This window comes from Canis aureus, chromosome 3, assembly GCF_053574225.1.
Source record: "Canis aureus isolate CA01 chromosome 3, VMU_Caureus_v.1.0, whole genome shotgun sequence".
Classification (NCBI taxonomy): Eukaryota; Metazoa; Chordata; class Mammalia; order Carnivora; family Canidae; genus Canis; species Canis aureus.
The window spans coordinates 69,012,135-69,038,064 of NC_135613.1; the positions used below are offsets into that span (position 1 = coordinate 69,012,135).

Consider the following 25,930-nt stretch of genomic DNA (forward strand, 5'->3'; position numbering starts at 1 on the left):
TAATCAAAGCTAAGATTTTGTTTTTATTATTTACTAGTTGTTAACATATGCGCCCTCCCGATTAAGGAAGGCTGGGCGGCAGGAGGGACCGCGGGGGCGTGGGGGAGAAGTGTGAAAAGAAGAAATCCCAGCTCCGCCTGGAAGGCTGCGTGTGAACGAGCCCGACTCCTCCGGCAGCTCCAGGCCGCGTTTTGCAGGCGGCCGCATCTGCCTCCCCTGTCTCTCTTACCTCCTTGATGTTCGGCACTATTTGTGGCCGGCGTGGTGGAAGGACACAGTGAGGTTCTCACCCCCGCCCCCCGCCCCCCGCTCGCATCCCCAGTTCCATCAAAGCGAACCCGGGCCAGCGCAAGGATCTCCGAGTTGCGAGTGTGCTGAGGCTGGGACTGTCACTCATTCTCCGCTCAGCGCGTGAACGCAGCTCGGCAGCCGCTGGCAGGAAACAATTCTGCAAAAATAATCGTACTCAGCCTGGCAATTGTCTGCCCGTAGGTCTGTGGCTCCGCCGCCGTCCACACTCTCTGCAAGGGGCGGGGGGCACAGAATTTACCGCGGCGAGAACATCCCTCCCGGCCCGCAGATTACAATGCTGCAAACTAAGGATCTCATCTGGACTTTGTTTTTCCTGGGAACTGCAGGTACATTTTGAAATTACGATGATTCTCCGTCCGCTGTGCTGATTGCCCCCTTCCCCCTCCTCCTCCCCCGAGGACACTGTTACTTGGGGTGGCTTTACGTGGGATGCTAAGGGCGGTCATTGTCGTTGGGCCGAGGAAGGAGCGCGTCGCCCTGGCCGCCCCTCCGGACCCGGGCTGCCCCCAGCGCCGCGAGCGCCCGCCCTTCCCACTTTGTGTGCCGGGGCGCGGGCAGCCGAGCCGTCCGCTCGCGGGGACGCTCCGGGGACGCCCCGGGGACGCAACGGGGACCCTCCGGGGATGCTGCGGCCGCGCTCCTTCCCGCGGCGGGCGGCGGGCGGCGGGGCGGGGGTGCCGCGGCTCGGGCTCGGGGTGCCGCGGGGCCGGGGTGACAGCACTGAACAATAAGGCCGGGGCAGCCGCCCCATCGTTATTGCCCCGGCTCTAATAAAGTGGGGCTCGCCGCCTTCGCGCCCAGCCCCCCTCGCCCCCCCCCCCCGCCCCACACTGAATAACGGTTTGCAAAATGGGGCGACATGGGCAGAACCGCAGGGCTGTGCGGCCGTTGTTGCACCCCCGTCGATATGACGTTAGTTTTTCATTTGCCAAATTGCTGGTTACTTGCAAAGCCTGCTCTCGGCCGGGAGCGCGGAGGGATGGGAGGGCCGAGCGCCGCGTTTTGACAGGAGGAAGCGCGGAGGGGCGGAGGGCGAGGAGGGCGTGCTCGGGCTGCCTGGCGTGAGTGCGCGCGTGTGTGCGCGCGTGTGCCTTCACACGCACCGCCAGCCCCGCGTTGCACGGTGCGCGAGAAGAATGGCAGGTAGCCGCCCGCAGCACCTCGCCCCAGCCCCCTTTCTTTGGGCGAGGTTCCCGATCCTTGCAAAGTGCGAACAATAGGGAGCGGAGGGGAAGACGGTGGAGGGATGCTGCCGCCGCCCAGACACCCCGGGCGGCCGGGAGGGGGGGCCGTGTCGCTGGGGGTGTTTCCGTCCCGGCCTCCCCGGGAGATTCTTCAGTGCGCGCCCACTCTGCCCTCCAGCTGCTCCCCCGCCCCGCCCCGCCCCGCCCCGGGACTCGCACTCCGGCGCGGACCGTCGGGGAGGGGCAGGAGACGGAGCGGGGGCCGCAGGGAGCTGGGCGGGGCCGGGGCGCTGCCAGGTGCCGCGGCGGGGACCGCCCTGGACGGCCGCCCGGGGGGAGGGGGGGAGCGCGGCGGGGCCTCTCGGGGCCTCTCGGGAGCAGCCCGGCCGCCGCCTCCGGCCAGCTCGGGTCCCTCTCCCACGGCGGCCAATCAGAGCGGGGCTGGCTGGGCGGGAAGCCGCGAGGCGCTTGCGTTGCGGCGCGGGTGGCGGCCCCGAGCTGCCAGGACCGGCTCCCGGTGTCCCAGCCTAACGGTCTCGCTCGGCCCCGCCGGGAGAAGCCCCGCCCGCCCCGCCGGCGGCCCCGCGGCCCGGAGGGAGGAAGATGGAGTCCGCGTGTCCCCGAGGGGCCGGGCCTCCGCGCGCGCCCCCCGCGCCCCCCCGCGCCCCCGCCCGCGCCCTCCCGCCGGCCCCGGCCCGAGCGCGTCGCCCGCGAGGGCAGCGGGGCTGGGCCCACCGACGCGCGTGCGCCGACCGCGGCTCGGGCCGGGGGCGAGGCTGGGGGCGGGGCCTGGGGCGGGCGGGCCCGCGGGGCGCACGGCTGGGCCCCTGCCGGCGGCCGGGGTCGCCCGGGGCGTGCCCTCCTCGGTGGTGCCGCCTGGGCCGCCTCCCCTCGGGCTGGGGGCGTGGCCGCGGAGACCCGGTCGTTGGGGGCCTTGGGGGCCGCCCCGCCCCGCCCCGCCCCGCCCCGCCCCGCCGCCGTGGCGGGTGCCCCCTCCGGGTCGGGTCTGGCGGCGGCGCCGGCTGGTTCGCGCCCCGGGAGCCCGGGCCGGGACGTGGGGCTGCCCCGCGAGGCGCCACCCGGCCGGGGTCCCCCGTAGGGAAGCGGCCTCAGCCCCGGCCCTGGGACCCATGAGGACCCGGAGGGCGCACCACGAAACGCACCCACGGATGCTTAACAAAAGAACGAAGTTGAACGGTTTTTCGAAGAGAAATGATTTTCCATTAAATTCTCGGTAATACCATGGCTTAAAAAAAAAAAAAAGGAAGACTTCAAGCCGGAGGGCCAGGGCGAAAATAAAAACAATGTTATATATATATACACGCACAGGCACACAGACGTGTATATGTGTCTACGTAATAATAATTATAGTAGTAATAATTATTATTATTTTGGCCTCAAATGTCGTATTAGCTCCAGGGACCTTGGTGGTTCGGTCTCCGCACTCCACACAGTGCATATGAAAATTTACATACAAGGTGCGCGGACCTTCTTAACGCGACACGAACCGGGTCTGCAGCCCCTGTCATTTTGGTGTCTTTTGCTCTTCAGGAATGAAGTGCAAGGTTGTGGAATTACTTAGCAAATTTGAGTCTATTCTAACAGCAATTTGGGATGTTTTGTGCAAAAAGGATTTGATCTGGAATGGTTAAGTCCCGTCTCTTTGACAATTTTACAGTCCCCTGCCAGTTTTACTTGCCAGAGTGAAGGAATGAATAGGACTGGTTTTCTAACAAGATAGCACTGGATTAAGAACAAAGGGCAGCTTTGCTACCTTACAAAAGCCAGCTAGCATGGATATAAGTACATATAATATTCCTCACTAAATGAATTATCAAGACGTGTTTCAGCCGAGTTTGCTGTCAGTACAAGCATGCTGAGCTGTATTTTTTGCCTGTTAATTTTCATTTTAAGGTCAGAAATGTGTTTCTGAACAAAGCTGCCACTGAATGTAATATAGTCGTATTGAAGAATGTGGAAAAACTTTCATGACTCTGTCTTAAAGCCAAAAAGTTAATTTTCTGTCAACAAATATTAGCATATGTTAAAATACTGAAAATAACTCGGAATTTATTTGAAATTCAACAGAGCGAAACACAAAGAGAATATAATCCCGACGTTGTGGAAGTGTGGCCTGTCCTTTATTTGATAGTTTCTGAATCACTCTTCCTGCTGTGGCGGTTCTAGGGATCTACCAATGATGCTGTTTTCAGTAGTCCAAAAATTTACATTTTTTTTTAAAAGTCAGGTTTTCAAGAAGCTTCCCCCTTTTTCCCCCCAGCAGATTAAACTTGATGATATTTACCCAGGGTCAATTTAAAAAAAAAAAATAATACTGCAATAGCAGAAAATAGCAGGGTATGTATTCTTGTTCAGTAAAGAAGGTTCATCCAAGTCTCTATGCTGATTGATTAAGGATTTATTGACCAAACTGTTGACTGTTTCTTGAACTTGATAGTACAAGAATGAAGGAAGTCATTATTTGCAAAAATGCTCCCAAGCCCCTAAATTTATGGTATAGGAGTACGGTCACAAGGGCAGTGATAAGAGAGAGCAATTAGTCACAGGGAGCCCCCAAATTCTGAGTTTCCCATAGCGCTTCCCTTTGGAATACATTCATCACTAATTGACTACTTCAGATCGGTAATATGTAATTTAATGTAAGTAATCTGTATCTGTATTTTTCTGTCACAGGGAACAAGATCTTAATTGCCTTTCAAAATAAATAGCACCATTTTCTCATTCAAAACCTAATCTTTGGGCATGACAGATGTTTTTGTTTGCTACGGAACTCAGTTTCTTAAATTATAGGCAGCGTCTTGCAAACTTTACACCGTTTGAAATAGGGACTTTGGAATTCCTGATCCAACCACTTACATTTTTTAAGGTGACAAAGACTCTATTTAAAATGAGTTTGATGAATTCCCCATATTTACGTCTCCAGAGTTAAGGGACTATGGCTGCTCTCCAGACAGAAAGTGACTTCAGTGCTACTGGCAGACCTCCAAAGATATTTTACAGACAATCCTTCCTGTCTTGGTGCGAAATAAGTGATTGACTACCTGTTGCTAAAGAACGGTTTGAACTTTCCCTGCCCATCTTGGGTTTGCGGGGATGGAGAGCAGAACCAATTGGCAGGGAGGGGGAGAAGGGACCGCACCTGCCCTCATCAGTCTTCTGGGAAGAGGCAGCCTTAGACAAAGGCGTTTGCAAAAGACTCTCCAGTGCTATTTAAGTATTGAGTTTTGGAGCACACAAATGTTTTATGGTGTCAAGATAAATATTTTAATGTAGCTTCCATAACTGATAATTCCTCAGTTTAGTGATCTAACAAGTATATAGGCTAAGAAACATCTGGAACTCTAAAAGAAATGGCAGCAAATTGCAAATACTGTTTTACTGGTCTTAAAAATGGGTTACAAATTAGACAAAATTGGAACCATGAATCAACTGGCTATGTAGTAACAGTGACTACTTGAGTTTTGAGTTAAAAAAAGACTAAGGTTAAGGTCCCTTTAGTTAAAAAAGAAAGAAATGAGTAAAATTCAGAAGAGAGTTTTCTACGTGTCTTAAAATAGTAGGTCTCTGAGCAATACTGTATAAGACGGCCTTTCAGCGAGACGGAGATGCCCAGGGACCCCTCTGAATCCTAAGGGTTACGTGTCTATGAGGCCCAGAGTTTTCACTATATGGAAAACAATCCTAGCGAGCCTGTTACCAATAATCCAGATAGATGTGCTCACTACTGTAGGGCAATAAAACCCAGAAGTCCATCCGAAGGTCACAGTCATGTCACCTTTGCCTCTTGCCATTATTAATATTAACTCTTGGTGCCAAACCTTAAAACCATTTGCTGATGTAAAGGGACGTAAATTATTTGGCATCGCCAGTAGAGCCATTATGCCCATTCACTTCACGGTGTTGAAATGCTGTCTCTCAACTGAAGATGCTCATTAGGAGCATTGCCTTTTGGTATTGGCCTGAGTGCCAAATGGCAGCCTTTCAGGCAGTTTCAGTACATGACAGTTAAGACACTTTTAGGCCGAGTCTACGCGCAGCCACTGAGTTAACTGTATTCAGTTAGGATGACACACTTCTCCTTTCCTGCAGAATTAATTTAGCTCCCAAGCTCTGGAGAGCCTCCGAGAGGACTATGCTGAAGGTTAAACCATTTGCTCTATCTTGAGTATCTGTGTTTCTGAAAATAAGGTTTTAATAAACCTATTATGCTTTCTTTTTCTCCCAGATAGATGTAAATATGTTTTCCTTTGAATTCAAAGACTACACCACTGATGGGACTTGAAAGGCTTCTGTGTGACCTGTATTCTACTCTCTGTTCTCACTCAGGACTTTCTGATTTGTGACAGCAAACACTGGCAACATCTGGCCCTGTTTTCTCTCTCTGTCATTCCTGAGATCATATGCGAGAAGCCTTTGGTGTCTGATTACCTCATCATTTAGGAATATTCAGAGTAATGTCACGGTGTGTGAGATTGTGTTACATTAGGTATTCTCTTAAATAGTTGATCAAATATATTTACCGAGTGCTAGCTTTTTATCATCATCTCTGCGGGGAATGACAAAGGACTGGGATGACATACTTTCTGCTGTCAAGGAAGTTGGAGGGGAGCACTGCATAGAGAATAAGAGTGGCCTGCAGCCCCAGGTTGGAAGCCCAGCCACACATACCCCTTATTTCACTATCCAGTCTTGGGTGAGCCATTTAACTCCCCCAAGCGTCAGTTTCTCCTTCTGCAAAATGGCAAAATTAGTCATGCCTCTATGTTAGAGTTGTGAATATTTTAGAGATCACTGGACTTTAGTGCATGCAAGACCTATTTATTAATGAGAAAGAAAGATGTATCTGGATCTAGAAAAAAAAGTAATACTCAGACATAGTGCTTTTTTCAGAAGGACTTAAAGAATATCATGAGAACATGACTTCAGTGATTAGAACTTGACTTTGAAAAAATCTTGTTATATATGCCTGCATTGTCATGTTGGTTGTGAATATGTTAGAAAAGTGATCTCATTATAAGGCTGAAAGCCATAAGCACAAGGGTTGATCAGTTGTGAGGGCCCTCTCTAAGGAAAATACAAAACTCTTAGAATGTAAATGACCATGAGAACACATGAGCAGGTCCCCCCCATCCGATAGCACCTTGGAAGGCGCCTGTGCAGTGTGGGGGCCCTGAAAGCATCTGACCCTGTGTTAGCGACTATGTCCTGGTCTGCTTGGGTCCACTTGCTTGAGAATATAGGCTAATCGTTCCAGTTTGTTAAGCATGTATCTCATAAAGGTTGTTTTGTGCTTTGAAGATCAGAATCTACATCGAAATCAAAGCTATTTTTGGAAAGAAGAAGCTATTTGACCTTTATTTTATAGAGAATCTTAAGTGAGACCTGAGGTGATTTAATATTTCTCACTGCTTATATTTTTGTAAATTACTATCTGGAATAAAATAAAGTAATTGCTATTATTATTCAAATGAGTCAGACATAAGTGCCCTACTGGCAGGGCAGGAAGTAGTTTTGCCAACTAAAAGGCATATGCTGTATTGGAGAAGAGACTCAGACTGTGCGTCAGCTATCGAAGAGGAGAGAAACTGCACTGATAATATTAGTGATTGTGTCTTAATCATCATGATCCAGTCCCAGAATTCTGATAGGTGTTATATCACTTAATCTTCATATCATTTGTTCACTAAATATTTATTGAGTGCCTCGTTCTGAGAATCCAGCGGTAAACGTGTATCATCTCTGTCTTCATGGAACTTCCAGTCTAAGTGTGCAGGAATACAAAAAGTAACACACACATATATTTATAATCCCTGATAAAAGCTAAGGAAAGGAGCAGACTGCATGAGAGATTATTGGGGGGATCACCTTTGACTGCATGGTCAGGGTGGGTGAGGAGGTGACATTTAAAGAACTCTGTGAAAGAAGAAGGACAGATGGTATTCTCATTTAAGGCATGGTTGATTGACTTCTTAATTCAATAAACACAGAATCACAGCAGATACTCTTGAATTAATTCAGCAAACTTTCCTGAAATCTTGAGAAGGGCCAAGTTGCTTCAGGAATTGTTCTGGGTTTCGGATTATAAAGTCGAGTAAGCTATGCTCCTGCCTCTAGAGCTTACCATCCAGTGTGGGAGATAGACATACTAGACTTCTAAATAGAGACATGAATCAAATGCCATTGGAGCACGAGGAAGGAAAGCAATTAACTCTGCTTGGGCCTCTTGCGTTGAGCGTGGGGCACGAACTAGTTTGCCTTCAGTCCACAGTGTTTGAGAGAGGAGTTACACCCAGCGATGCTGTGTGGGGACTTGGGGAGGAGTAGACAGAGATGAGCGGGGTGCTCTGTAAGGCCACATTGTGTTAGGTCTTCATATAGAAGCTGGGCCTGAGAAGGGCTAAGTGACTTGCATGAGTGAAGCTGGAACCATAACGTGCATTAGTTGGCTGCATTGCATCCTGTTCTTGAAGTGAAGATAATTTGAATCACATAGCATCAGAATGTGAGTTTGCTTGTTGTCTGCCAGAAGTGAGGGAGGAGTGAGTCGGTGGAGGGGCCAACCAAGAGCTTTGGGGGCTGACAAGTCTAGGTTGAGTCCACTCACTGTTGGTGACATTCTGCACATTGCTGCACTTCTGGGCCTGCCTTCTCATCTGTAGAATGGGGATAATGACACTTCCCTTGTGGGCTTTGGGGAACTTTAATAAAATCTCATACATAAATCAAGTAATACGCAGTAAGTACTTGATATGTGCTTTAAAAAAGTTCATCTTGAGGGACACACGGGTGGCTCAGCGGTTGAGCATCTGCCTTTGGCTCAGGGCGTGATCCTGGAGTCACGAGATCGAGTCCCACATTGGGCTCCTTGCAGGGAGCCTGCTTTCCCCTCTGCCTTTGCCTGTGCTTCTCTCTCTCTCTCTCATGAATAAATAAAATCTTAAAAATAATAAAATAAAAAAGTTCATTTTGAGTGGTGCCTGGGTGGCTCAATCGGTTAAGTATTTGATTACTGATCTTCCACTCAGGTCATGATCTCAAGATGCCCAGTTGGGCTCTGTGCTGGGCATGAAGCCTGCTAAAGATTCTCTCTCTCCTTCTCCCTCTGCCTTTTCCTCTGCTCACATTCTCTCTCTCTAAATAAAAATAAATAAATGCTACGTTTGCTTTTTATTTTTATTTTTTAAAAGATTTTGTTTATTCATGAAAGAGAGAGGGAGAGAGAGAGAGAGAAAGAGAGAGAGAGGCAGAGACACAGGCAGAGGGAGAAGCAGGCTCCATTTAAGGAGCCCGACGTGGGACTCGATCCCGGGTCCCCAGGATCACAGCCTGGGCTGGAGGCTGGACTAAACCGCTGAGCCACCTGGGCTGCCCTGTATTTGCTTTTTTTTTTTTTTTTTAAAGTTCATCTTGAATGGAGATTTTCTTTGAAATGTTTACAAAATATGTGTATTGTGAATATGATATGCCAAGTTCTGTGCTGGAGGCTGAGGGGGAAAAGAAAATAAATTTAAGAATACTATACTGGTCCTGCAGAGGCTTTCAGATGGTTGGGGAAGAAACAGTTTACACTGTTAGGAAATCATGAAAGGTACTGTATGAATCAGTGCCTAAAAGAAGGAGACAAATATTGTAAAAGTTTTTAAGAAAGACAAAAATTAAAAAAAAAAAGAAAGACAAAAATTCATCTTGGCTGATTTTAATATCCAAGAAGGTGTGAGCAAGTTAGTGATTTGTGTGGACCCCCACGGGCGTGAGGATAAATAAGGAGAGGGGAGGACCCATTTCTCTGTAGGACAGGATGAGTCTAACTAGAGAATTGGTCTGGAAGAGCAGTGAAAGCAGGCTGGATATTGGGTCAGGTCTTGTTAAAATCTTTAGTGTTAGACAAAAGAAGGATGTTGGAGAATTTTTTTCCAAAATAGTCAAGAATATATTCGGTGATCACACTTAAACAAATGCCTTGCTGGGCTCTGTGTTTGATGGTAGCTATGAATTAGCAGGAGAGAAGTAGGAGCAGACTGGAAGGGATCATCACAGTACTTGGAGAGAATGTTTCTTTCTGTAGCAGCTACTCTAGTGGTTGGACAAAATAGCGGGTTAGGAAAAGGATTTTTGCAACACAAAAGTCAAATTTTAGAAAATTTTATGAAAATCAAATATTTATGGTTCCAGAGGGGCTTGTTAAAGGAACCCAATGGTGATATAGTTTGTAAAACAGATAATCTTGGCAATACATACTTGTAGTGGTTTTGGATAAGGATAAAAAAGGCACACAGCTGAAATGTTAATGATGAGCAAGCAGCTAGGAGAGATGGTGGTCCAAAATGGGAGGTGATGGGAGAGAAAAAAAGTCTTAAGTTGCAAACCCAAGGGAATGAAATCATGGAACTTATCAGTGTGATGGGGAGACTGAGGAAAGGGGTTACCTTGAATGAAAGATGGACCTCAGCAAAAACATATGAGGTTGGGATACCTGGGTGACTCAGTAGTTGAGCACCTGTCTTCAGCTCAGGGCATGGTCACAGGGTCCTGGGATCGAATCCTGCATCGGGCTCCCCACAGGGAGTCTGCTTCTCACTCTGCCTATGTCTCTGTCTCTCTCTCCATGTCTCTCATGAATAAATAAATAAAATCTTTTTTTTTTTTAAAAAGACTTAAGAAAAAAATTGGGCATCTTGGTATCTTGTATTTTACCTTCTAGGTATTTTTCAGCTGTGGGTGGTGATATCTATTTAGTAGACTTCCACCAATATTTAAAAAAGGAGAAAAAGAAGGAGAGTAAGGAAGAAGGGAAAAGTGGAGGAAAGAGGAAATGAAACAGTAGAAAAGAGAGTATGTGTATCTTCTGTAACAAGGGTAAGTGTTATTTTGTGGAACTTTGGTTGACCCAGTTGTGATGGAAAACATGTCTAATTAGGGCTCAGATCAGAGTAATGTCATAGATATTGTGGGACTAGACAGAGGCTAAAACAATCTGTGGTGCAGAGAAGGTGTAGGACAGAGATCTAATGGGTTTGAGTCAGAGGGAGAAGCAGTGACAGCAGAAATACTTACTGAGCATCTATGCAGTCTCTTAACTGTGGGTGTAAAACAAAACTCCCTAACTGAACAGTGCAATACCTTGACCTGGGAAAGCCTACTCTAGAGTGGAGAATGGAAAGACAAATGGGAATGGCAGGTAACATCTCAAGCCAGATACGTGGCTAGGATTTCAGAGGCAGAGTAAAGATTACCTGGGCAGCAGGGGCAGTTGGAGAACTCTTCCCAGCGCAGTGAGAAGAGCTGGAGGCTTATAGTAAGGGTTTCCCTTTGCAGATGGGAAGCGTGGGTGAGGTAGTTTACCTACCTGTTGTGTGTTTGAGAGGAAGCTGCAGGGATCCCAGCCGGGGGTGGGGGTGGGGTGGGGTGGGTGGGGTGGTGGGGTGGGCTAAGAATACTGAGGGGTCACAGTAGTCTATATTTTTATCCCCTTTCAGTGGAGAGAAAACACCATGGGTTACAGTCAGTGCATTGTGGACTCTTCATCACAACCGGAAGGATTTATATTGTAGTATTTATGCAGTGTTTAGAATGGCATCTTGTCCATAATTCGGAAGGCGGTTTTGAACAAAAGGGGGGGGGGGCGCAGAGCCTAGTGGTGTGAATGCCTCTGTTAGAGAGGAATGATGTTAAGTGGACAAAAGTTGGGAACAAATGGTATATGGAATACTGATTTTTTTTTTTAATTTCTTTCACTCCTTAAGATTGGAAGAAGACACATTTTTTATACCATCTGAGTTTTCCCTAATAAGCATATATTACTTTATATTCAGATTACAAAACAAATACTGTATTAAAAAGAGCGCAGTAGTACTTAATGTGGGTTATGCGTGTAAGGAGGATGAGGTGCAAGTAAAAACTTTAGATTTGTTTCAGAGGAGAGTGGGGATCTTAGTGAATTTTAGTTGGACAGTGAAATTCACGTTCTCAAAGACTGAGGAGGAGCAGATATCCAGGATACTTGGCCACAAAAAAGGGAAGAATGGGGTGTTGGGATGGGGGAAAGGCTTCACACTGGGGGGGCCATCTGAGCGCTTGTATCTGCACAAAGGAAAAGAGCCAGGCGATGAGCAAACCTTGCAAAGGACAATGGGATGGGTTCATCCGAAAGGAAGTGAATAATGTTAAGAGGGTTTTCTCCCCAGGGATTTCATTTATCATGGCTGGTGATAAATTTTAGACAGCTTTGTTGTCTTGCATCATTGCCCATGATAATCATACCTTTGTTCTATACCTTTGAAAAAGGTTTGTAGATAGCAAAATCTTTTGAAGTTTGTTCAGTTTGTTACAGATTGGATGCATTGTTTTTATCAGATCAGCAAAGGAGTGGACATGGGTGTGACTGATTACTGATGTTCTTTTATTCATAGTGCTCCTGTGAGGGTCCGTCCTGTCTGTGACATGCTGCCAATCGCTAGTTAAGCTGTAGTTGCTGTATGAGAACTGGATTCAGGGTACAACTTGGAAACCTTGAAGACCTGCTGAGGGGCATGAGCAGATGCAAATCCAATGCGAGCTCTTTGATCTGAGTTATAATACAAACTATCTTTCTTTCTTAATTTAGTATCTCCTTTTGGTCTTGTAGAGCAGAGCATACTGTAGCATACCTGGGGGCCTTTGACATCAAACTTGGTGTCCTGTCGGGTGGCTCTCCTGCTTTCCATGACCTTGAACCAGTTATTTTTATCTTTCCAATGCTCAGTTTATTTCTCTGTGAAACAGGAATAATAATACCCCCCTTAATAGGGTTATTGTGAGGACCAAATGAGGTAATTTATGCAACTGTCTGGCATGTAGTAAGCTGAGTCATTTTTTTTCCCATTTTCCCTTTTTCTGTTAAAGTTCCCAGTGAAGCGGTGTACAATTAGTGTTGGATTTAAGTATTGATTATAATTAGAATCACATTTTTTCCCATTTAGTTTTCATTCTCTGAGAGTTCAAGATCACTATGGATTGCAGCTGAGTTAGAAACACCATGACTGATGGCCTCGCTGTTTCAACTCCAGTGGAAGCAAAGTCTAGTAGGTCTTGGTTTTAAGAAAAGTAGAAATTTTAAAAATACATTGGTTTATATAGATTCTTCTTTCTTTTTGCATATGGTTAATATTAAACTGTCAATTCACCATAATGGTAGAGCCATAAAATTTAGTGTACTTAAATAATGGTTGCTGCTAAAGATCATATTGATGACACTTCATTAATCTGGAAGTCATTTGTCTGGCAATCTGGCAACCTTAAATCTTTGGAACATGAAACATGAAGAATAAGGGAGAAAATGAAGAAGTAAGGGAAAGATGCCTCTGGATAGCCAAAATGGATATCCCAAAGTCCATGCATTTAACTGTATGCACTGGATCGATAGGGAAGCCCTTTCGCCCCCCCCTTTTTTTTTGCCCCTGGAAAGAGTGCATATACTCTTAATTAATTTCCTTAGATTAGAATCAAGGAAACATGACTACTAGGTACAGGTACACTGATAGTAAGGTGTAATAACTTCAATGGATAGGAAAATTATGAAAAGTGGATTCAGGAACAAAAAAAAAGTCAGTCTAGCCTTTTATTTAGTATTCAATTAAAAAGAAAGCTCTGTATATCACAGAATACCAAGGGATTGTTATAACACAGTGCAGCATAAATAATGGGTATTCATAATTAAACCTCATTTGGAAGAGCCAGCTATGGCCCATTCAAGCAGCAGGCGACACTTAATATTGGATTAGTTTATGGAGCATGTGTGTTTCATGTTCAGCTTTGTGCTAGGTACTGAAGGAGGTATGATTTCAAGGAGTTTCTGTATAGTTGCAAACATAAAACAAACATAAATATAGATACCATTGTCTTTACCGGTGGTAAATTGGAATGAAAGAGGTAATATAAATAGTGTTACTCATATGGAAAATTCAGTCATGAGACATTCTAATCCCCAAGGATTTAGGACAAAGGAGATTTCATGTTTCATTCTTATAGAATGACCTTGTTACATACAGCTTCTCAGCTTGATCTGAATTCCATAGCTATTTACTTATCATTAAGAGAGGTTGTGTCAGCCAGTTTCTCTTTTCTCTACTAAGGTGTAGTAAGTGTATATTGAAATTAAAGACCCTAACTATTCAAGCAATTGGAATTCATTGGTTGTCATTCCTCATGCTTACATTTAATTTTTCTTTAAAATTTAAATTTTAAATGACATGTCCACATTGTTTGAAAAATTAAATCATTTTATAAAACTCCAAACACAAAACATTAGTCTCCTGGCCCAACTTTTACTACCCCTTCTTATCCCTCCCTTATTGATTCCCCCGAAGCAACCACTTTCTACTCATTCTACTATATTTAGATGTTTCTATATTTTTTAAATCTCCGTATTTATACTTTCTTACTTTCTCAGTTTTAGGTGTTATTCATTGACTTTTTCCTCTTACACACTCTCTATTGCCTTATTTCCTTTACCCAACCTCCCAGTATAATTTTTTCTATTTTTGATTTAAATAATATTTAACATTTACATTATTATGACCATGTAAATATTAATCACAACTAAGCCTTGAGCAATTATATGATTTTATTTTCTTTCTTATATAACTTTCTGTCTTTCCTGAAGTTTATGATGGCATCAGTTTTCCTTTGCATAGTTTTCTTTCTTTTTTTAAAAAAAAGGTTTTATTTATTTATTCGTGAGAGAGAGAGAGAGAGAGAGGCAGAGACACAGACAGAGGGAGAAGCAGGCTTCGTGCAGGGACCCTGATGTGGGACTCGGATCCCTGTACTCCAGGACCACGCCCTAGGCCAAAGGCAGGTGCCAAACCGCTGAGCCACTCGGATCCCCTTTGCATAGTTTTCTATAAACCTATCATTAATTCATTGTCAGTTCTCAGACTGGTGTGTAAATTCCCTCTCACTATGTTCAAACATGACTATTTTCTTTCATCTTAGGGGATGTATATCCTAGACCTTACTCTCATTCTTCAGTCTTGACCGTTGGTTTTCTAGGCTTGTAGCAGTTAATTTATATTTGCCTGGTATACAGTTCTCTAGATTGGACTTTGTTTCCAAGAATTTTGAAGGTGTAGCTCCATGTTTTCTGGCATTCACTGTTACATTTGTGAAGTCTAGTGCCTTCTGATTTCTGATATTTTGCATGAAAGTTGTTTATTTCTCCTCAAGAAAATCTTAGGATCTTCCCTTTGTCTGCAGTGTTCTAAAATTTCACAATATGGGCTTGTTGTAGGTCTGTTTTTATTTATGGGGGTAGGTTCTCAGTGGGCCATTTTGGCCTGCAAATTCATGTTTTTCTGTGCTGGGAAATGTTCCTACATTATTTACATGATATTTTCATATCTCCATTTTCTCTCTCTTTTTTTCTGGAGCTCTTATTCAGATGTTAGATAGCTCTAAATCTTTTTTTTTTTTTTTTTTTTTAGTCTTTTCTCTCCTATCATTCATTTCTTTATCCTTCCAATCCTCCACCTTTTACTTTTAGGAGGTTTTGTCAGCTTCTTACCCATTTTATATTGAATTTTCTATTTTGCTAACATATTTTTTAATGTCTGAGAGTTCTGTTTCATTGTCTGAGTGTCTTTTATATCTCTGAGTATTTTAGAAAAGTTTTCTTGCTTCCTTTATTCTCTCTTTATCCTCTGAATTCCCCTTTATTCTATTTTAGCATTTCCTCTTGTGTTTCTTATTGTTTCATTTCATTTCTCAAATTATAATGGTCCTTAGCTCTCTGTTAATAACTGGGGGTGAGCCAATGAAAAGCTGTGGGGAATCTCTGTGAATGAGCTTCACTAAGGCTGATCCATTGGGTGAGGGATGTTCACATCCACTCATTAGTACCAGCATTTTCTCTTGGGCTGGTCAGTTGAAGAGAGTCCAGTGTGTCCAGTCCAGTTTGTAGCCAGTGGTGTAAAAGTCCAGCTATTGTTTTTCTCTGAGCTGAATGATTTGGAAGTATTTTATCCACTAGTTGAGATTTCATTGGAAGGATCTATTTTCACTGAGGCACTTCTACCCTCAACAACACCTAGCATCCCCAAGAACAAATTCCCTGTGATTTAATCTTTTTAGCTAATACAAATTCAGTCTCTTCCTGGAGTGAAGAAGAACCCAGGATGAGAGAACAGATACATGGCCCCCACCCTCCTGTGGCTTACATTTGTGTGCCTGTGTGTTCAGTTGAAGTTAGTGGTATGAGGGGGGCGTGGTGGTATGAGAAGGGCTGTTAGCTTTAATTTTGAAGGAGACTGTGAGAACTCTCTAATGGCCTATCTCTCTCAGGGTTCATAATTGCTATAAGCCAGAGCACACATTTGAAATCTTTCATCTCACATGTTTTAGTATGGAATTTTTGATGTTTAAAGAAGCCTGCAGAATTCTTGAAAAGGCAAATGTGCCAGGGGTGCTTCAGAAGCAAAGACCTGACATGTTAACATCAAGGGGATTGACAACTCAGGGAGTTAGGGCCAATTGTGAAGAACCTATTCTGTTTTGAAGAACTTTTCTCAACTAAGAAGTCCTCAAAAGATTCCAGGGTGGGTGGCCTGAGATTCCACATTTCTTGGATATAAAGACAGGGCTTGGCAGTGATGCTGTGAACCAGAATAAGAGCAGTTTCATGAACACATTTGCAAATGGCTGTGTCCCAGCCTTGTTGGGTAGCAGGAACATTTATTAGAAACATTCACTTAATCCAGTATTTATGGAATAACTCCAGTGTTCCATGTAGTTGGGCTGCAAGTTGGGGATACGAGATGAATGCATTCAGTAGCTTTGTAAAAAAATTTTAGACCACTTTCTAAATTGTTTTTGGTTACATTTGTAATATTTATTCCTTTGGAATGACACCAAAGACAACCTTGAAATGTCAGAAAAAGATAACTAAGAGTTATTTATTCCTTTCTCAGATTTTCCCCTGTTGTGTATGTAAGTTAAAGTTATGCATGACATGTTTAAAATTTAAACTTTTCATTAAAGAAAGCCATCTGTCATAATGAAGCAAGAAAAGGACATCATGTGGTATTCTTTGAAGATAAGAGATTGAAAATGAGTCCGTTGACTGCCCTAGATTACAGTTTGAGGTCATTTTGAGCTAAATTGGCTCTGGAATCAGAATTTAAATTATCGGTCAGACTCAATTAAGATAACTGGTCATGCAGGCCGTTCATTCCCCTTCCTCCCTTCTCATAAAAAGAATATTTTTATTGTTTATAAATACTTCTTCACAGTTAAGTTAGATACAGGGATTTTTTTTTTAAGAAGATAAACATTTTGTACATTAATTGATTTGGGTTTCTAAGTGTAATTTTGTATCTAAATAAGAAACCCAAATAATCATTTATAATTTGGTTTTCTAGAGATATTTACGACAGATCCTTTTGAAGTCACTGGGAGGTAAATCAATACATTATTCTGTGTTATATTTCTGCTGCCCTGTGCAATAGCTATCACAAAATCAAACATTAAATTACTTTATTTAAGTACAATAACAATAAATGTTTGGGGGCGATATTTCAGAAAACATAAATTATAAATATATATAATCATTTCAATAATTTATATATGTATTTCTAAATATTAAAGTTTTTGTGATAAATGAGTTTAAAATTACATACTTTTAGCAAACTCAGCGTGAGACATTTAAAATTAGTTCCATTGTTAATTTAGTCTTTACTTTCATCTGTTTATTAGATCAAATAAATCATTTCTTTTTTTGTTACAAATTTTTCCATTTAGAATTTAAAAGTTTTTACAAAAGAAAATCGTGTAAGCCTACAGTGAATGTGGTGGCATTACGTTTGGGGCTGGTTGTGTATCTGATGCTGTCTGGAGAATCTAGGTGTGTAAGTGACTTTTACTGGTTGGACACTAGAACTTCACAAGGAAACAAAAATATCTTTTTTTTTTTTTAATTTTTATTTATTTATGATAGTCACAGAGAGAGAGAGAGAGAGGCAGAGACACAGGCAGAGGGAGAAGCAGGCTCCATGCACCGGGAGCCTGATGTGGGATTTGATCCCGGGTCTCCAGGATTGCGCCCTGGGCCAAAGGCAGGCGCTAAACCACTGCACCACCCAGGGATCCCGGAAACAAAAATATCTTGAATGATTTACTGATGTCCCTAAAATGATGGCAGTATCTATCTGGGTGCTGGGAGACTGATGGTACGCAGATGTCATGATCAGCTCCTCATTGGCAGACAGGGTCACATGTCCTGGGACCAGGGGCTGTTGGCAAGACAATGGGTTTGATGTAAGCCATAATCACTTTTGACCTACATCCATTCTTGAAATATTTTTACTGGAATTAAATTGTAAGTCGTCTCATCCATATCTGACATCTTATCTTAAAACTATCGCTCCTTCTCTCTCTCTCTCTCTGTCTATCATAAATAAATAAATAAATCTTTAAAAAAAAAAAACGGGGATCCCTGGGTGGCTCAGCGGTTTAGCGCCTGCCTTTGGCCCAGGGCGCGGTACTGGAGTCCCAGGATCGAGTCCCACGTCCGGCTCCCGGGGTGGAGCCTGCTTCTCCCTCCTCCTGTGTCTCTGTCTCTGTCTCTGTCTCTCTCTATGTCTATCATAAATAAATAAATCTTAAAAAAAAACAAAAACAAAAACTATCGCTACTGAGGATTTTGTAAAGAAGGACATGAAAATCAAATTTACATTTTAGTGTTTAATACATGGATTAAAAAAATTCATACCCAGAGCAAAATGTTTGAGTTGATGATTTCTTGTTTGTTTAAAACATTAGATGGAAATGTTGGGTAGTTTTATGATTATAACCTCTTCATGAGATTTCTGAGTGGAGCCAGGCAAAAACAAAAACAATGCGACAAGTGAGGTGTTTATGAAGCAAGGTCTAATGTCATATCTAGTAGCTTTACGTTTTCCTGGAAATTTTGGTGAAAAATATCACCAAGGAAGTGTGTGATTGGAAATACTTCTTAAATTGTTTTATTGAGATTAGATGTCACATGGACATAATCTGTAGTGCAAAGATTCCATTTTCTTTGTAGCATTACTTCACTAAACAGATTTCATTTAATTTTCTATCAAAACACAACCTTATATTGAATTCAACAATAATTTGGAAAAATCACAGGTTTATAAAGGTACATATAAGCCAGAGGGAGTACCATAACAATGTAACTTCTTAGTCTTATTTTGGAATTTATAGTAAATCTTCAAAGGTACAAGCTTCCTAAAGGTACATGCCAGACAGATCATTCACTATTTAAAAATGAAGTACATGCAGTTCCTTATAAAGAAAGTAGAGCTTGAATCTTGCTTCATACAAGTTGAGTTTCCTAGACTTGGGAATGAATTAATATATTAGAATCGATGGTTGACCAGAGCTTTAAATATGATACAAAGGGTTTAAAAATCTAACTTGTCATTGTTTACAAAATATTGGCAAGCTGGAGCTAAAGCGCTTGGTTGTTATTGTGTAATCTTCTGTTTAAAAATAAACAGTGGAAATAATTGTAGAAACCTCTAGGTTTAGAAAAGCTTGTTGGTGGTTCTTCACATCCTACTAAAAAAGCAGGCTGTCTTTGCATATTAATCACTCTGTGAAAGGAAGCCTGCCTTATTTGCATTGTGCATGCACTAAGGAGTCCAATAGTGCGCCTAAGAAAAAAATGGGGGGATTGTAATTGTTGTTCTCAAAAGGGTTTTTATTCCATTCAAGTGGAAAAGCTGAATGCTGGAGAATTAGTGCAGTGTTTTGTGGAAGAAGAGTCCCTTTTGGCCACTGCATTTCGTGTGGTGCAATCCCAGTGAGTCAGGATCCCGATCACTGGGGTGAAGAAGAAAGTGCCTCCTCTTGTTCCTGTAGAGATCCATAACTTTGTAAGCACCTCTGCTTGTTTTGCATCCAAAAGAGTTAAACTGCAATTCTGGGACTACATGCAGTGTTGGAAATCTCAGTATAATGAAATATGAACCAAAAAAATCTGAATCTCAGTAATTTGTGTCCTACAGTTACAGTGGGGATACACGATACACAACTAAGTAAATTATGTAGTAGCATTTTTTTCTTTTGAGAAAAATACGTGATTTAGTTAACGCTTCGCAGGTAGCCTTTGCCCCCAGATTGATTTTAATTGATATATTTGACATTAATATAATGTCATTGTATTGGCTTCACTGTATTTTAAGACTCAGTGGTTGAATATGAACATTGAGGATAGACAGCAGAAATGTTCTTAATGTTATCGAGGCTTTCTTTCATAAGATCTCATGGGACGAGAGAGCTGCTTTCAACACATTTCTCTTCTTCCACGGTAGAACACATGTTCGCGAAGCCTTTTTCTGATCTTGTAATTCTAGCCACTTCTCTAGCTGGCACCAGCCCTGTGAGCCAATATAGTTTCCAAACCCTCAATATGTACTTTAGTTAGTCTGGAGGGATGTTACTTTGTACTGGTCTAATATCCTTTCCATGTTTTTAGCATCTTTCAGAATTTTCTGCAGGGTATATGGCATTTGCAGTTAGATTTTGGATTTTACAAGAGAGGGAAGGTGCCATTATCTGTGTACATGCATTTTGACAAGATGATTATGTTTAATCATGGAGACAGAGCCTAATGTTGTAAATGATTTTTGTTGGATATTAGAGGTAGTTAACTGATATAAAGGGTTATACATAGATTTTACTAAAAACCACTTGGCTTAAGCATATTTGACTCTTGATGTAACTACTTTTTGTTGCCATCTTTAATATTGTATGGATTTGGTTGTTTGATGGTTGCACACAGATCCTCTCTGATTGATACCATTTTCATTTTATTTGAATTGCTTTCTGAAGTATTCATGTGTAGAAACTTGTGTTTGATTTGGGCTTATGCAGAGTATTCTATAGACTTTAAGTGTGTATTTGGGTTACTGTTCAAAAGAATAGAAGTAGCCAAGATGTGGTTGGACAAAGTAGGACCATAGCAGTTAGGCTGATAGAAGAAAACAAAAACAAAAAATACACACACAGACACACCATGGTTTCTACCATTCAAAAAAGACCCCAGATAAATTTCATAGTCAATTTTCTTCCAAAATAAATATATTAATGATATGCTTCTCCATAATTTTTGTTGTAGGCATGATTTTTAGAGTTTATAGTTAATAATTTAAAATTGAACCCTTTAATAAAATATGAAATGCATTGCATATTTATAGGATTGCATAGATTTCATAAGTATGAAAAATTTTTTACCAACAAAAACAGCTGGTATCAAGAACTGCATGATCATTTCAATAAAGGCAGAAAAGCATTTGATAAAATGCAACACTCATTCATGTTAAAAAGTTAATAAAGTAGGGAGAGGGAGCACCTCCTCAATCTGACAAAGGGTATCTATGAAAAACCCAGAGGTAGGAGTTAGACTTTGGAAGTTGGCCAAAAAGCACAGGAAAAGTTGCTCCACATCATTACCTGTTAGGGAAATGTAAATCAAAACCGCAATGAGATAAGCTTCATACTTGCTACAGTGGCTATAATCAAGAAGACAGATAGTAACAAATGTTATCAATGATGTGAAAAAATTGGAACCCTCATATGCTGCTGGTAGAAATGGAAAATGGTTCGGCTCCTTTGCAAAACAGTCTGGCAATCTTAAACAGTTATCCTACATACCAGCAACTTCATTCCTCCCAAGTGTGAAGACACACATCTGTATAAAAACTTGGACGTGAATGTTCATGGCAGCGTTTATTGAGAAAATACAGCCAACCCAAATGTCCATTGACTGATGAATGGATAAACAGAATGTGGTATATCCATACAATGCAATAGTATCGAGAAATAAAAGGATGGAGCACTAATATGTGCCACAACATTGATGAACCTTGAAAACATTGTAAGCGAAAGAAGCTAGTCACAAAAGATCACACAAAGTCACGTGTGACTCCATCTACATGAAATGTGCAGAGTAGGAAAATCCATAATATCAGAAAATAGGACTAGCAGATTGGACTGAAATGGGAAATGACTGCTAATAGGTAAGGGATTTCTTTTTGGGATGATAAAATGTATAAAAATAGATTGTGGTGATGGTTGTATCTCTGAGCATCTACCAGAAATCATTGGATTATATACTTAAAATGAGTTATTTGTATGGTATGTGAGTTATATTTTAATAATGCTGACATACACACGTACACACACATAGACTTGTACACACAGAGCTGTTATATCCTGTCATTTGGAAAGAAATAAGCAAACCATAGATTTTTTTTTTCTCCAGTGGAATCTATGAAAGCCAAAGTAAAATTACCAAAGAGTTAAACTATGCCATCTAATTAAAATTAATTGTAATTATTTTGGTTGGTGAAAGAGAAGATGGCGTAAAATACAGATCTGTGACACAAACACCCACTACCACTCAACACATTTGTTCATGAGATGCCATGAGATTCCATGTAGAACAGCCAGAACTTTGCTTTATTCTTTCATAAACTTTTAGTTGCCTAACTAGGATAGAACTCTATTTTTCAAAGAAATAGACCCTCTTAAAGATAGTTGCTGGAAAAGAAGGGGTTGTAATGGGAAAGAGCCATATGGAAGGCTTCTGGGGAGCTCACAGTATTCTAGTTCTTGAATTAGGTGGTGGGTATTTGACTTTTCTCGTATTAATTCACTAAGCCATGTTTTTCATGTTATGCATTATTCTATATGTATTATATTTTATAATAAACAGGTTTAAATTAGATGTAATCCCTTTCCTAGAGACATTTGCAGTCAAAGGAGATGTTGAATATGGTATTTTATAGTGTTTTAATGATGAAAAGCACATATTTACATTACACTAAATAGATGAAGCTTCCTTTGGGTAACTCACTATAGTCTGTTTGACCTTGAAGTTTTATTCCAAGAAGTTTTGTTTTCAGACTTTCTTGAGCTTTTATACAGTGTAGGCTTGGTTGATGGCAGAGTGTGTGAGCTGAGAGCAGCCAAAGGGGATTTTATCCCTTAGAACAACTCAGAATGGCAATAATTTTTGCCCTCTTGGTGCATAGCAGATGCCATGGGAGACCTGAGTGTCCAAAAGGGCTTGAGCAGTTTCTTCCAGCAAGAGTAGGTAAAGAGAGAACAAAAGGGCCAGGTTGCACATGCAGAGGCATAGCCATCGGTACATCACATTGGTTCTCCATGGTCAGAGCGTAGGAGAGGAGGAAGAGGAGTTAGGACTGGGAGACAGAGGGGTCAGATCACAAATGGTCTTACCATTTGGGTTAAGGCTTGGAGCCATTCTCAAGGAAGAGAGTCCAGCGGGGGCGGGGAGTTAGGGAAGCAGCATGTCAGGATCTTAAAGTGTGAGATTTTTATATTTATCAAAGGGGCATAGGAGTTTCTCAAAAGGCTACACATAGAATTACAGTATGACCCAGGAATTCCACAACTAGACATATACCCAAAAGAATAGAAAACAGGAACTCAAACAAATACACGTATGCCAGTGTTCATAGCATCTAACATTCCTATTATTCACATTTGACAAGTGGTGGAAACAACCCAAGAGTCCATCAACAGATGAATGGAGAAACGAAACGTAGTATGTATGCACAGCGGAATACTGGCCATACAAAGATTTAAAGTTCTGGTAGATGCTACAACATGGATGGACTCTGAAAACATTATGGTGAGTGAGGCAAGTCAGACACAAAAGGACAAATACCATATGATTTCCACTTACATAACATTTCTAGAAGAGGCAAATGCATAAAGAGACAGTAGTCCCCATCCTTCACAGCAGATTGAAGAAGCTGGGAGTAGAGGTCGTTACTGCCTAATGGGTAAAGGACTTCTTTTTGGGGCGATGAAAACATTTTGGAAATAGTGGTGATGGTTGCACAACACTGAATCTCATTAATGCCACTGAATCATATGTTTGAAATGGTTGAATTTCAAATGGTTGAATGGTTGAATGGTTGAAACAGCAAATTTAACATTATATGTTAACAAAGAAAAGAAAGGAAAGGAAAGGGGTACATGCTAGTGAAAGCAGCCCTGGGAAGTCTTTGGAGGAGTTTAAGCCAGGGGGGATGATGACTAGTGTGGGGGGCAGTGGGGGCACTGGAAGGTGGGGAGTGCCTGGAAGAGCAAGCAGTGGGGGGCAAGGATCTGCAGAAAGAGGAGGACTGGACCAGGGTAGGCGGGGGGCTGGAAGCAGAGCTGGCAGTGTGCCCAGGGGTGTGTGTCAGGAGTGTTAGGAGGAGTGAGCTGTGTTGGGTTACATACTATAAGGAGATGGAGTTAAGTAAAGGAGAGATACTGTGATTCATCTTTAAATACTCATCTATACTGCAAACCTATCTTACGGGAAAAAGCCTCTCCCCCCATTCCACAAAAGAAAGAGTCGGAAAGCCACTGTGATAAATAACCTATCATAGTCTCATTGGCTAAAATATACTGTCTTCTTCTACCCACACCCTCTTCTTTCATTTGTTCCTTCAGGCATCGTTCAACAAATGAGTGATTCTTCTATTCAAAGAGTTCTGCTGTAATGACAATGGCTACCATTTGCTGTGTACTTCCTTTTCTTAACTTTAAAAAAAAAAGATTTTATTTATTTACTCATGAGAGACACACAGAGAGAGGCAGAGACATAGGCAGAGGGAGAAGCAGGCTCCCTGCAGGGAGCCTGATGTGGGACTTGATCCCAGGACCCTGGGATCACACCCTAAGCTGAACGCAGACGCTCAACTGCTGAGCCACCCAGGCGTCCCTGCTGTGTACTTCCTTAAGTAGCGGACTCCTCTTTACGTGTATTTTCCCATCAGCCGTTCTGGGGGACGTATGTGAAGGAAATAATATTATCCTTTTCACAGATCAGGAAGCCTGCTTGATATGTCAGTGAATGGGCACCTTCCATCCATCTACACCCGGTCTAGACCAGTCCTCCATAGCTAGACACACTCCTCTTATTTCCTGTAACATACTCATCAACAATTCTTGATAATTCCACCTCTACAATATCTCTGTCATCCATATACTTACATCCCCACTGCCTCTGTCAGACTGGTCATGTCCCATCATGTCTCCTGGGGACCAGGGACTCACTCTCCCAGCCCATTTCCTAGTTTTCAGTGTTGCCCCCTCTGATGGGAGCCATGTCTGGACCCTGAGCACCACCTCCCATCTCAGTAGATGACCTTTCCCTTGTTTGACAAAGAGAAGTGCTCAGATGAGAATTCTCTCCCCAACACAACTGTACCCACACCCATCTTTACCTTCCTCGTGCTGTGACTGGTTTTGTTGAAGGCTGTGATCCTGTGTACCCACTTCCTGAGTCACATCCCCTTCCACCTCCTTAGAGTTCCAACTGTTCCCTCTACTGGCTCCTTTTCACTGTCATTTGAACATGGCCAAGTCTTCCCCAACCTAAGACTACCTCCCTTGCCACTTGGCCTCTTCAGGCTACTGTGCAGCCTTTGACCTCACCATGGTCAGGCTTTAAGCCTAATCCCACTAACACTGTTCTTGCCAGAGTCACCCATGACCTTCTCATTGCTGAATCCAAGAGAGATATTTCTCAGTCCTTGACTTACCAGACTTACCAGACTTGACCCAACTTGTGCCAGCCTTTGGCTTCTGTAGCCCTGTATTCTTCTGACTTCCTTTGCCCATCTCTTAAAACATTGGTGCTCCCTGGGGCTTTCCTTGGCCCTCTTCTCTGTTACTATCCCATCTATTCTCAGTTACCATCTCTGTACTATGTGTCACAATCACCTGGAAGGTTTATTAAAACCCAGATTTCTGGGCTTCAGCCCCAGAGTGTCTGATTCTGTAGTTTTCAGTGGGACCCAAGAGTTTCTATTTCTAGCATCTTCCCAGGGGTTCCTGAGGCTGCTGATCTGACACCATACTCTGAGAGCCACTGACCTAATGCAGGCACCGTATATAACGAGCCCGGGCTTCAGAAAGCATAGCTGCATACAGATCTTCAAATAAAATTCCAACTCCCCAATGTAGCTTAATGGGGTCCTTCATAATCAGACTTCTCTTCTTCTTTGCAGCTCTACCAGTCCCCACCCATCATCTCCAGCCTCAGCTCCCATGGACTGTGTGTAGCCTATAGCCATGCTGCTTCTTACCTCCATGCCTTGACTCCGGGCTGTTACCTCTGCAGGAGAGCTTCACTTTGCCTGGCAAAGTCTTACTAACCTCTGTGGTTCTCTACTATAAATGAGGCTTCTTCTAGGAAAGTATCCTCTAACCTATTAAGTCTGGGTTAGGTGTTGCCTCTTTCCATCTGCTTCCATAATCTCTCTATACTCCTCCTGTCGTATTTATTATAGTACCTCTCAATTGTACAATAATTGTTCATTTGCTTAATTGTTAACCTCAACCACTAGACTGTTCTAAAAAGGTGGATA

General features: G+C 42.7%; 1 protein-coding gene across 18 annotated transcripts in view; it reads left to right on the plus strand.

The window, feature by feature from the left end:
- The first annotated feature begins 239 nt into the window (after window positions 1–239).
- Window positions 240–25,930, plus strand: part of NCAM1 (neural cell adhesion molecule 1) — a 295,457-nt gene continuing 269,766 nt past the window's right edge. For 4 of the 18 annotated variants that reach the window (XM_077893526.1, XM_077893529.1, XM_077893528.1 and 1 more), the window contains exon 1: window positions 240–638. In XM_077893526.1, the coding sequence (XP_077749652.1) occupies window positions 587–638 (52 nt within the window). In that variant the 5' untranslated portion in view covers window positions 240–586. The remainder of the gene's footprint in view (window positions 639–25,930) is intronic. The other 14 variants (XM_077893540.1, XM_077893541.1, XM_077893542.1 and 11 more) reach the window with 6 other exon arrangements.